Below are 13,771 nucleotides of genomic sequence, written 5' to 3'. Positions count from 1 at the left end.
TTCGGTAAAGTCACTTTACCGAAAGAACCAAGAATATGAAATTATACACTATTACATTCATCCTTGTCATGTAATTTGTGTTTAAACATATTTTAAATGTGGAATGCTGCATTATTATTGTTTCACGATGTGTTCCTGATCTGGTGCAGGTGACATCCTCATTAACGTCGTGGATTTCAAAAGGGACGTGGGACTATGGCATGGAGTCCTAACCGTGAGTATCTTAGTTACTTATCATTTACACCTCTGTGAATCTACGGCTGGATGAACGCCTACCCACACCTTGTCAGTTGTTGTTTGACCATACTTCCCCATGCTGGTTCATGCGGGTTGTTGAAGGCTGGTGGTTCTCAAAGACCGACCCAGATATAACATACCCCTGATGTTAGTCATAACCATGAATCAAACTCAGGTTGTTTGGTTCATTGCGCTGTGCGCGAACCGCTGCTCTACCACACCACCGCAGAAGTCAGTAAACACGTGTCCAAAACTCTTTACAGCTATACAGCTGGGGTGAAGTGATGTGTGGGAGAATGGGTACAACACAAAGTGGTATTCATTTTTATCAACCCCCCAAAGGAATTTGCAATTACAACCTTCCGAATGTGACTTCAAATTCCTCTACGGTCGATTAAACGGACATCACTTTGTGAGGAGTCAACAGTGGTTATTGTACGGATAAACGCTCCCTTGCCACAGAAATTGGCGCTTTCCACCACTGGCTCCATACTGAACACAACAGTTGATTCATATCCGACAGTCCTTCAAACAGGAAAACTACGTGGATACTTGGCTTGTGTGTAGTTAACATACAGGTATGATGTTCACACTTTATGAGATTCACACCCCTGCCGTCTGCGGCCACAAACGCCCCCCGCACACTTTGATGTGTTGTTCTGGTTTTACGACCGCGTGTCGGAGATTTTTTACAAGCTAAATTCGCTTCCCGAAGAAGCCGCCATAACATTATGAAACACTTCGGAGAGCTGTTCGGCACAACCAATCGCAGACCTATGCAGTTACATCCCACACACATGCCACATTGTGCCAACCCCAACCCAAGTGTGTGTTTTGATGCCCTCTTAGCACTCGCCATCCAAACGTCACATTCTCAATCAGGGTTCCCCATGGCACTAAATTCCAGAGGTTGGGTTGGCACTTTGGCACAGACTTGGCACCCAATGCCTTGTACCAAGTTCTGTACATAAATGTTGCACGTGTAAAAGTGAAGTTGCGTATATATATAGATACATTATTTAATATACTATATTATGAATGAACTACATTTTGATTTACTTAATGTATTTTCACAGATGTTACCTTATTATTTCTGGCTAAATCTTCTGTCAACTCAAGCCAAGATTGGAACTACTCAGTCCAATGTTAATCTTAAAAAAAATCAAAGAGTTGTTCTCAAAGCACATATTTAAATCGAATTCTTTGTTGGATAGCCCTGCAATGATGTCACTTTTCATCTTTACAGATTGCCAGCCCCGTACTGGGGCAGGAGCTTTTCTTTCCAGCTTAATTATTTAGGGTAATATTCCAGTTTGCCAAATTTTGTCCCTTGATGTTCTCTGTGTGTTGAGAGCTTGCCTTGGGTGTACATTTGACTGCCACGAATGAAGGCAGAGAGAAGGTGCCCCCCCCCTCCCCCTTGTGGGTGAGTGCGATCCGCGGAGGTGATAGGGGAGGGTGGGCCAAAACCCATGAATGCGTCGTGTGTGGTGTGTGTGTGCAGAGCGTGATGAACATGGTGCACGTGGTGTGCGTGCCGTACGCCCTCATGAAGGCGAACCCTCTCTCCTGGATCCAGAAGGTGTGCCAGTTTAAAGGTACGGATTTCGGTGCACACCTTTCCGTCGCCACCACTCCCGTCGTGGCACACACTCACCGTGAACACTGCGATCATAGTAGTAGTGATAATTATTAGATTTAGTTTTTTTTTACGTGAGGTCCACTACGCTTAGAAATCTTTAACAGCGCTTTACTCGCAATCGTAACATCATTAGAGGGCGTTTTATACTGGTAGGAACGAAGTTGTAAACTGAGTGTACCAGCCTGCAATAGATTAATGTGTCCGTCCGTCCGTCCCCTTTCAATACTTTAACGAAGTGAAATCTCGTGCTGTTGGGGTGTAAAAATAAAATTGCGCAAAATTCCAATGTTCCTACCAGCCCACCCTGCAGGGACCTGTTAATTAATGGCAATTGCAAACAATTTGCATCTTTGTCAAGAATACCTTTGACACCATTTGGTCAAATTACAAATCTACTGTTATCATTTTTCTGGATGTTATTTTGTGCAGATGGACCCAAAGTAAATTGACAAACAGGGCACGATAAAAAGTTACCTTTTTCGCATCGTACTGTCAATTTTATTGAGTCAACTTGGCTCAAACTGTATGTTGCTGCAATCTTTCTTCATTAAATGTTACTGGTTTCTTAGGTTTTGTAATCAAGTGATCTATCAAAAAGACTCTTACAATCGCCGTCTGTCTTCTGACATGATGCTTTCATTTACATTCCAGTATCCCACGTGTATTGTATTGATTTATCATCCCACGAGTGTTTTGCGTGGTGACATGGGCTCTCCACTAACTGCTGCTCTGGGGACGTTTGCAGCCAAATTCTTCCGCAGCCTTTGAGCGGCGATTCATCGCATCTGTCAAGCTACGCTCAAAGGCTCGCACGACAGCTGACTAGCGCTTCCGTTCATGCCCGTGTGCTCACTTTCTGGCTGCGGCGCAGTGGCTTGCAGCCGCCGCCGTGGGCCTCTGTGCCTTGCAGGTGACCGCTGTGGAAAGGGAGCGCAACTGCGCCAGCGAAAAAGGGGGGGTGGTGGCAGGGCACCCATCGTTCACTTTGCAGACAAATTTGCCTGTCAATGCATGCGATGCATCATCGCTTGGCATTCGCCGGTTCACGCCGTTCTCTTTTGAATATGGATTGGGTTTTTTTTTTGCTGCAAAGGGGAAAAAAAATACTTTAATATTACAACATTTTCTTGTTTTTATTTCTTGTGGAAGGAAGGGGTTAATATTGTTCGGCTTGAGGGTAAAAGGCAAATTTCTGTGAAGCAACCGATTATTTAACTTTTAGAGTGATAATGGCAACCCTCACATGCATTACATAAAAAAAAAATATGTTACTTACAGCGGATACCGCTATTTAAACACGGTGCTGTGTAAAGCACTGCTATCAAAACTATTTAGTCTTGCATTTTCAACGGTGAACGGAAATCATTTGTTTGTTCTTGGGTTAGTCTACGTCACAGATTATCATGTCAAATGCATGTTATTACTACAGTATCTCAAATTGGGTGCATTTTGAAAAACAAACTAAAACCCCTTCAAATGTATATTCACTTACCGCAATTGCACGCCCAATGGAGTAATAGTAATATTTTTAAACTCGGTATCTTATAACGCAGTTCGCACAAGGCCCCAAAGGGCTTTACATGAAGCCGAAGTTACGGAGAAAGCCTATTGTAAAAACAGGTGAGTTTTAAGACACGATTAAAAAAGTGTAACATGCTCAGATTCTCTCAATGGACCGAGGCGGAAGGGAAATCCACAATCGCGGAGCCTGGCTGCAAAAAGCTCCGTGTCTCCCACAGAACAAAGTGTGGCCTTTGTTGAATCGTAACGAGTAGTAGGCCGGATTCAACAGGTGTGAGCTTCCTTAGCGGCACGTAAAACCTAAGCAGCGCGTCCTGTGTGACGCGGGCGTCTCATCTGCGCATTGCCGTTTGTTGCTGTGCTGTGCTTCGGCCGTGCTGCGCCCTCCCCACAGCCGGCGTGGCCACCGTCAAGTCACGTGACATGCACTGGGCCATGATGTCGCACCGCGAGCACCGCGAGGTCAACCTGAGCTCCCTGCGCATGCTCGTCGTGTCCGACGGGGCCAACCCCTGTGAGTGTTTACGGCAGATGTCGTCGCGGCCTGACCATTTCGCCTGCCCCCCCCCACCCCCTCCAATCCACCCACCCACCATCCCAGCACTGCACCAACAGCAGTGCAGTAAAACCCTCCTGATGCCTGCCGACAGGGTTGTCAGAGAGAGCTTTTTGTTGTTGTTATTATCGTGGGAGTGTCCGGCATACTGCAAAGCAGTTTGATCAAGCCAAACGCCTCGTGACCGGCACAGCATGGAGCGAGGCCTTTGTCCAGCAGTGGATTGACAAAGGGCTGTAAATTATTAGCCTTACAGATGCTGTCACACTCACTTCATTTTCAGTGCAGTGCTTGGTGTTTTTCCTGATGAAGGTGCAACAAAGGAAATATTTCTGATCTGAGTTCAAAACAAAAGGAATTAGTTTTTTTTGGTTATTTGACAATTATATATAAAATGGAAAGTAGCATTCTTGCACGGTCATGCATTTGTGTGTGAATTGTGGATTAAAAAACTGCCTGCACCGTGATGCTCGGACACATTTTAAGTGCAATCACTTCACTTTGCATCACGTGATTTGCAGACAAATGGGGTTGCAAAAACGTCGTGTGAGCACAGGCTGCCAATACACCCCACGGGTTGCACAGACACCAACCGGCTTGGCACTCTGTGGCATGAGCATATTGCAGCAAGGTGCACAATCCCGTGCGGCCTGGTGTGCTTGTTTGTATTGTGAATAACGTCAAACGCCTTCCATCCAAAGCAGTCTGCCCTCTCAAAACAGGCAACTGCAATATTATCACTGTTTTTATTTTCGTGTTAGACATTCTGCCGAGGAGCAATTGTTGTATTTTGTCCAAACCTAGCACACGAGCAGAATATTTTTATATGCTTTTAACGCTGGTGCTTGAGCTCATTTTACACTGCACGTGTAACGATCTTCTAGACCCGCGGTGTTTTCTTAAACGAGCGAAATTTTCATGCCATAGGAATTGGGACCAGTTTCCCTGACACTTTGCTGGATCGCAGCGCCATACTATGGCTCTCTCCAGCAGGCGTTCTCTGAATTCTAAGTAGCTATTGTGTGAGAATTAAAATCTGTGACCGCCTGAGGACAGTCTGTAAATGGGGTGGTCTGATTACAGACACGAGTGAGTGCTTTGCTTTGTCTCTATGAACATGATTAGTTCACCGGGCATCCGAGTCAAGTTCCATTTCCTATGATTTGCCTTCAGAAGCAAGGACACATAGTGTTAGTGTTGTTTTATGAGATGTGCTGGAAATTCTGCACGTATTATCTTGGTTCTGTTTTGCGCTCTGGTCAATACATTATGTTGAAGCTTTTTTACGTGCTTTTGCATTTTCGCCCTGCAAATTACATTATTTGTTATTGTGATAATGAATAGCCAATGCATAAAGAAAAAAATTAAGAATGCATTTAATACTAATACTTTACTACTAAGTATAGGTGTTAGTGATGAGGGGATCTAAGCTATGCTTTCATGCCACGCCAACCTTACCCAATACATCTGACAATTACAAATGGGGCCTTTATCTTTTAAACAATTTTGCAGATCTTTCACAGTGATATGATAATGCCTTCGTGAGATTAATAGAAGTAACTGTAGTTTCCCTGTTTCATTTGCATATTTTGATACGTGACCAATTGTTGGGCTTTAATCATTAAACATTCCCATTGTTATTGTTGAAGCATTTTACGTGTTCTAAGATTCAAGTGTATTATGTATGTTGAACTTCTTTCGCACCGTACGTAGCAAACCATGCTAATCGGAGGTGCTGAGAAAGGACACCAAACTAAGCACACAAAAAAACTATTCGAAAGAAATACGTTTTCAATTTTGAGCAGTGGGTTTAGCTATGGAGTGACTGGTCCCTGCCATAATAATGTGACATTTCTACGACCGGCTCATGGATGGCGGTAGCGATGAGTACCATCCCATCTTCATTTGAGCAGTGAGACATTTAAACTTTGAAGACTCGGGGACTGTGATTCCTCCTGATAATGCTGCTGAACACAAAACCCACACGTGAGGTCACCAGGCTGCGTGGTGTGAGAGTGGAAGAGCGGCCTCTTGGTTTTGCAAATGCTGGCCATCTGGAGGAGCTTCAGAGCATCGCCACTTTTGATTGATTGTCTCGTGTGCATGATGGGGTGCAGATGAGTTAATATTTTTCTTGTTGTTGCTAAAATTGTCACTCCTGATGACCTGGTGCTGCAGATGGCCTTGATCTCCCACCCCGTACTTTACAATCCAAAATGAATAACCCTTCGTGAAATTCATGTACGCTGGAATATCCATAATCAGTCTTGAATTCATCTTCTTGGTTCTTTCAGTAAAGTCACGTAGAATGAGAATAAAACAAAATAAGACGATAAAATTCTCACGACGTTTCGGCCACAACACAAGGCTACTGTGTTGTGGCCGAAACGTCGTGAGAATTTTATTGTCTTATTTTGTTATAAGGTTTTATTCTCATTCTACGTGACTTTACCGAAAGAACCAAAAAGGTGAATCATTGCAGTCACGAAAGCTTAAAATCAGCCTTGAATTGCTTTTATTAATCAAATCCATTAATTTTTGCTTTACAATTACAAGGCTGGTTAGAAGGGTATACGATTTTGCTGCTTGTTGGCGGGGGTGGGGGGGGGTTCCCGAATGCCGCGAGCGGGTCGATGTGTTTTGTTACTGGCGGCCAGTGCCATGAGCCAGCTGGGCCCACGCACCTCAAAGGCCCTGCCATGCTTAATCCTGTGGGACCACGCTCCTCCTCGGTCAAATGTGCTTGACTCTTCGCTGTGCTCGGACTGCCGATCGTGGGCTTGCGGCCGTTTGGGGAATCGACATGCATGCTTGCTCCGCTCCTAACTAATCAATGGGGTTGATCCACGGAGGCCGACAAGGGATGGCTCCTCTTAACCCCGGAGAGGATTTGAGTTTTTTTACAAACAGAGTGAGCAAACGTCCGTCATGCCCTGCGTGCCCCTTAGCTTAAAGCGCTGCTGCGGTTTGTGATGAGAATGTGTTTTCGCTTTCGCAACAGCACGCGATCTTCTTTATTGTTTTGCAGGGTCTGTCTCATCCTGCGATGCCTTCTTGAACACCTTCCAAAGTAGGGGACTGAAGCCAGATGCTATCTGTCCCTGTGCCAGCTCTCCAGAGGCACTCACTGTGGCTATTCGCAGGTAACACACACGCGTTACTGTTTTCTCAAGTTCATCTAGATATTTTGCGCTTTTCACTTGAAGTAAACTTACGTATCCGAGCATGAAATGAAATCTTATTTTGGCTTGATTTGAATTTGTTTTGAATATACAGTATTACGTGTGTAAATTATACCCACTTTTAGTAAACCGGTCATTGACATCATGTTGACTTGTTGTGATTTAAGAAAGCTAACCATGGAGGTTTTTTGGGTTACATCACATAAAGATAAATGTGTCGTTAAACATGCCACCACCTGACAGACAATTTGGAAGGTTTGTCACAAAAAACAAACATGCCAATGTGTTGTGTTTTGTTTGCATGACAAACCTTACTAATTGGCTGGGTCTGGCCAGTGGTGGGTTTAAACAACACATTTATATTTACTTAATCTAACCCATAAAACCTCTATAATGGATAATATTAGTCTCGAAAGCCTGCATTGTTAAACTAGGAAAGTTACGTCAGCTTTGGCAGGGCATGTTACTAGAAAGGCTGATGGCCGGTGAACCAGAGTGGCAGCCGAAGAAGCGAACACGCCAAAGACGATGTCAACCGCGGAGATCGAGCGATGAAAATTGCTTTGTGCGCGGAAGCTTTTCGTTTTGTACCGTCGACTTTGCCACCCACTGGACGATGTTGTATTAGTCAACATCAGCAACGTCCCGCAGAGCCCATCCAGAAGACCCACCCCAGCAAAACTCGTTGGATTTTGGTTTTGCAAGACCCTGAAAGGTAGCGACGGCTTTGGGAGGCCGATATACGTGATTGGTGTCAGTGGATACATCATAGCTGATAATGACGCTAATAGGTTAAGATCAGCAGGGCAGAGTGACCCCCTGAGGCTTTGGCGTTGCTCATCGTCGTCGTTGTCGTGCGTGTGGTTGTGCAGGCCGGGTGCAGAGGGCAGCCGGCCCACGGGGCGCGGCGTCCTCTCCATGCATGGCCTGAGCTTCGGCGTGATCCGGGCCGACTCGGAGGAGAAGCTCTCCGTGCTCACGGTGCAAGACTCCGGCAACGTCATGCCGGGCGGTGAGTGGCTGCCTACATCTCTGTGTCAGAATCTTTGTTTATATACTGGAGGAGTCTGATGATCTATGAAGCTCTTATTCACCAATGTCTAGTAGCTGTCATGGAGTTGCACTTGCTTGTCCCTTAGATGCGATGAATTAAATTAAAAATAAAAGTAAACAAATATCATGGGACCTCCTTTGCAAGTACCAAAATATAATAATAGGTTTTTCCCCTTTTTTCTGGCAACAAAACAGGTGTTAAGATGTTAAAACACCAAACTGAAACCTTCTACAGGAAATCATGTCTGCATTAACCACAATACTTGTGGTCAGAATGCAAACAAAAAACAAACTCTGATAATATATGTGGCATTGTCCTTGAAACTGATTGGTCCACACCAGAGACGGCTTTCTTTTGAGCCTCGTCTCAAATGGTGTTAGACCAGAGGACGCCAAAAGGCGTACTGCCCAAAGACAATGCCACTATCAGAGTAATGGGAGCTCGGGGTGAGAATCTACATCATGGGACCTCCTTTGCCAGTACCAAAATATGATAATAGGGTTTTCCCCTTTTTTTGTGTGGACCAATCAGTTTCAAGGACAATGCATATATTATCAGAGTGGTTTTTTTGCATTCTGACCAGAAGTATTGTGGTTAATGCAGACATGATTCCTTGTAAAAGGTTTCAGTTTGGTGTTTTAACATCTTAACACCTGTTTTGTTGCCATAAAAAAGGGTAAAAAACCTATTATAGTCTAATTTGAGTTTATAATTCTTACTGTGAACAATGTATGTATGTACTTGTATACTCCCATACACTGCAAACGATGTTTGTCTGCTCATGTAAAATTGCATAAAATGAAAGTATATTTAATATCTTGACTTAAAGCTTTCGTGACTGCAGGATTCTTTGGGTCTTTTGGTAAAGCCACGTAGATTGATAGATATATTTAATATATTGACATATCGTGCCATTGTACAACCTCCTGTTGGATTAAGAACCAATTCACTTTGATGAATATAGAGTAAATTGAATTGTGTCCTGTTAAAAACGTTATGCTATTTGCGTGACCAAATTGAGTGGTCATGCAGTGTATCAGTTACACGTTCAAGTGAAATGTGACGTGAATATACAGAATGTATTGTGTTCCTCTCCTTTTGAAACTCTGTTTGCACGCTCCCTGAATGCAAGTGAACAATTGAAGGCTTGTGAGACGTTACCTACCTTATTTGGTATACAGGAGGTCGTGGGTTCGATCTCGACCATGTTCTCCCTGTGGTCACATGGGTTTTTCCTCAAAAATTTAGAAACATGCTTTTTGAGCATTCCGCCGCTTATAAATGCCAACATAAGCCACTTCTTTGGGCTATCGTTTGTGGCCAGGTCACTTCTGAAAAAGAGCCTATATAGCTCAGTGGCCCTTACCTGGTTAAAATAAAAAAAAAAGCTCGCTTTGAAGGTTCTCCATGCCCAAATGCCAACATGCTGTGGCGTGTGCTCCTGGCGGCGACACAGCATTGATGTGCATCGTCAAGCCGGATGGGCCTCCGCAGCTTTGCCGGACGGACGAGATCGGAGAGATCTGCGTGAGCTCCCGATCCACAGCCTCCACGTACTACGGCCTGCCCGGCATCACCAAGAGCATCTTCGAGGTCGGTCTGTCCCTGCCACCCCCCGCTATCCCTGACGCGGCAGCCTCACTCTCCGCGGCTCCCCGGGGACGCGAGAGCGGGATGGGATGCGGGGGGGGGGCGAGGTGATGCTACCCTCCTCGTGCCTGCAAAGTCATGGCATCCATGGAGAGGGCGAAGGCTTGTGATTGCACTTGTGTGTTCTTTTTTGCTGGCGAAAGCATATGAGTGCTTGACTTGAAGCAATATGCAACATTAAAAACAAACAGCTCTTGTAGGTATGGACCTTTGCAGCATGTCCTGTGAGCTGTCTGTCCTACACGAGTCTGATGCTATGATAATGAACAATTCTGCTTGATTGCTATGGGCAAGTGCATTATTGTAGCACGCTAATGATGTCACCTGCAGTCACTCGCATGCAGTTCAACACAGCAGCACCGCGGTGATGCCAATAAAAAAAAGTGCTTCAACAGCAACAGGTCCCGCGTTTGTTGAAAATATCTAGATATATTATTGTTCGTGCTAGCTAGTTTACCATGTCATGATAAATTATATACGTGCATACATTTTATACTGACAAGCCTACACACATAACGTGACAAGTCTTTTTGAATTGTATTTTTTTACAATTTTACGTTGAATATCGGCGTACACGATTGATTTGCATCAGTCCAGCCATTGGCCATGTTCGTGTATTATGTAACGATGTTAACTGTTACATTATTTAAGAAAATCTTGCACAAAAGATCTCAATACAAACAGGCAAAGATCCCCCGCCCCCCCCGTATAGCCCGAATAGACTTTTGGGGCTACCAAGCACCTATGAAGGCTGATATGGCACACGAGTGGGTGGCTGAGCAGCACCATGCCAGGCCGCCTTTGTCTCCCTCGTGGCGATGTTTACACACTGCACCAGGTACTCATTTAAGGCTAAGTCGACCGAAGGGAAGCCCATGACCAGTTCAGATAGCCACTGGTGTTGGCTGTGAGCGGGCATTGAACTCAGGTCACAAGGTTCCTAGCGCACTACCACTCTTATTTATATAAAAACACACGCACACGGTAACCTTTATTTGTATTCTGTGTTAAAAAATTCAGCCAGTTTCTACTGCCGCCACCACCACTCCCACACGTGTACAGAGACGGATTACAGCAGTGATTTGCTTTTCTAGCTTCAATAACGAGCTGGCCGGGAAGTCTTGAGTTCTGCCGTGTGTGTTTGTGTGTTGTGCTGGTCTGTGCGTGCAGGTGTTTCCTGTCAGTGCCACGGGGTCTCCCGTGAGCCAGTATCCCTTCATCAGAACTGGGCTGCTCGGCTTCCTTGGGCCTGTAAGTCTCAATTTGCCAATTGTCTGTAATAATGATAACCGACGCATATACGATGTTACAGCAGTGCGAGTGTCAGGCAGTTGCCTTCCGTCAGGGGAGAGGGTGTCGGGTCGGCGTGCTCAGTTCAGAGCCATTGTGCCACCTCTGGGTAATTCTTTTGGAGAATTTCCATCGCATTTCCTCGAACGCCAAGTAGGTTTTTAAGTCAGCAAATAAAAAATATTTAATTACATGTAGGTATCCTTGTCCTCGTTAAGAGTTTACGAAATAGTTATTAATGTGCAATGCAATTTGGGTTATAGTGTCTAAATTTAACTGCATCCCAAGAAGCTAAAGTGTAAACAGATTATTATTCTGTTTTACCAGGGTGCCCATTGCACAATATCTAATGTGTCTTTTTAAACCTCGTAAATTAACGGACATGATTTTACTACATTTACCGTTTTATAAACCTTGACGATTGTTATAGGATATTGATGCTGCATACTAATCGTAATTCCGTTTTGCCTTCATTCCACATTGGGAGCAATGTTAAAAGTTAAACGATGATGCCGATGGCGGTGCCACGCCCGCGTGTGCTTCCAGAACGGGCTCATGTTTTCCGTGGGCAAGACGGATGGTCTCATGATGGTCGCAGGCAGGAGGCACAGCGCCGACGACGTCATCGCCACCGCGCTGGCTGTGGAGCCAGTCAAGCTGGTGTACCGTGGACGGTGAGCCCACTCGCTCGCTCACTCACATGCTCTCACCCGCTCGCTCGCACGCTCGCTTACGCATACGCTCACTCACATGCTTACTCGCTCACTCAAACGCTTGCTCACATACTCACGTGCCCGCTCACTCGTACACTCGCTCGCACGCTCGCTCACTCGTGCACTCGCTCGCACGCTCACTCACTCATTCTCACGCAATTGTTCGCGCACTCACACGCTCGCTCGCTCAATCAGTCACTCGCTTGATCAGTCACTCATACTCACTCACACGCTCGTTCGCTCACATGCTCACTCGCTCACTCACATGCTCGCTCGCTCACTCACTCCCTCGCTGGCTAACTGCTTGGTTCACTCCCTCGCTGACTTACTCACTCACATGCTCACACACTCACTCACTCCCTCACTCTTGCACATGCTCACTCCTATGCTCACGCCCTCGCGTACTCGTACACTGAGATGCCAGACAGCAGACCCAGGCTCGACAAATCACACCACACTTGCTATCGCCATCACTGACTGTGTGGCACACAGAATAAAACATTTGCAACCAACATTTTTTCAATCACAAAGTGAAAATTACTTTGGTGATAATTAAATGATGAAAACATGTATTTTATGTTACCAAATGCATGGCTAAAATAAGTACATAAATACATGAATATGCAATGAAATAAAACCTATTGATAGATGTATTTTTTTGATCAATATATAGTCGAGGGAGGAGGCTGCATCATAATTGTGAATGTGCTTTTGTGTGACGACCACATTGATTTATTTACCTTTTTCAATTAATGATGCTAAACATTTAGTGAGTCTAATGGTATTGAAAATTAAAACACTCAGTTGTTTAATTGCTTTCTTGTTAAGTGACATAAGTGTAAGTGAATGTATCATTCAGGTTAAAACAAGACCTATAATGGCCCATCAAGGTCAATAGTCCTGTATGCAACCGTTAATCATTGGCGATTGCCGTGGTGTTTAGTCGTTAATAATGGCTTTTAATGGGACGCTTGCCACCATTGGTCTCCTGTTGTCAGGCAAGTGTTTGTGCCTGACCATCACTCAGCTGGTTTATAGCCAAGTGCTGTGTGACCTGAAATCCAATTCTGTAGAAATGTGTAGAAGCCACTGTTTTACACAATTGTCTTTCTTTGCACGTGTCCCAAAAAAAAAAAACGAGTCATGTAACTTTGCTCAAAGACCAAAGAGTGTCTCCCTTGTGGAACAGGCGCGAGGCCAGTGTTCGTTTCTCTGCATCCATGCATCCTTCCACCAGCCGCCCAGTTAATCTCAACGATTAGAAATTCCCGTTAAGGTCACCCAACGTGACGGGTATTGCAAGATCCGACCGTGTCCGTCCAGTGCTCGCCAAGCTGCATTGGCTTACGGTTGCCGAACGAATACGTTATAAGGTCGCACTCATTACACACAAAAGTGCTTGCCACAAATGAACCACAGTACCTTGCTGATCTCGTCAAGGAGCATAAACCATAATGCGAACTCCGGTCATCCTCGCAGTCGCTTTTGGCAAGCCATCGAACAAGATGGTCACTCTTGATTTGAAGCTTTCGTGACTGCAGGAATCCATACTCTTTGGTTCTTTCGGTAAAGTCACGTAGGTAGAAAAATAATAGATCACGACGTTTCGATCGCCGCACAAGCAATCAAACAAGCAGTCGTCTGAAGACGTCTGAAGACGATTGGCTTGTGTGGCGATCGAAGCGTCGTGATCTATTATTTTTCTACCTACGTGACTTTACCGAAAGAACCAAATAGTAAAGATGGTCACTACACCGCGTGCTTTCAGATGCACTTCTGCGGCCATCTGGAATGCATGTTGATTCTAAATGTGGAGAGAAAAATGGAAGGACCCAGGGAAAAATGCATTAAAACCACAGAGAGAACATGCAAACTACAAATATACACGGCTCGGGGTCGAGATCGAACTCACGACCTCCTGTATAC

The 13,771-nt window shown here is 44.9% G+C and overlaps 1 protein-coding gene across 7 annotated transcripts in view; it reads left to right on the top strand.

Annotated features, from left to right (window-relative positions):
- The window catches only part of LOC116938819 (disco-interacting protein 2 homolog C-like), a 136,748-nt gene that overhangs the window by 91,973 nt on the left and 31,004 nt on the right, over window positions 1–13,771 (top strand). For all 7 annotated transcript variants that reach the window (XM_076054952.1, XM_032946503.2, XM_032946502.2 and 4 more), the window contains 8 exons: window positions 150–214; window positions 1,742–1,835; window positions 3,795–3,914; window positions 6,985–7,099; window positions 8,011–8,150; window positions 9,649–9,785; window positions 11,013–11,093; window positions 11,679–11,806. In XM_076054952.1, the coding sequence (XP_075911067.1) occupies window positions 150–214; window positions 1,742–1,835; window positions 3,795–3,914; window positions 6,985–7,099; window positions 8,011–8,150; window positions 9,649–9,785; window positions 11,013–11,093; window positions 11,679–11,806 (880 nt within the window). The remainder of the gene's footprint in view (window positions 1–149; window positions 215–1,741; window positions 1,836–3,794; window positions 3,915–6,984; window positions 7,100–8,010; window positions 8,151–9,648; window positions 9,786–11,012; window positions 11,094–11,678; window positions 11,807–13,771) is intronic.

This window comes from Petromyzon marinus, chromosome 4 (genome assembly GCF_048934315.1).
Source record: "Petromyzon marinus isolate PM22_M1 ecotype Great Lakes invasive population chromosome 4, UKy_Petmar_22M1.pri1.0, whole genome shotgun sequence".
Classification (NCBI taxonomy): domain Eukaryota; kingdom Metazoa; phylum Chordata; class Hyperoartia; order Petromyzontiformes; family Petromyzontidae; genus Petromyzon; species Petromyzon marinus.
This window is presented reverse-complemented; position numbering and strand designations above follow the sequence as displayed.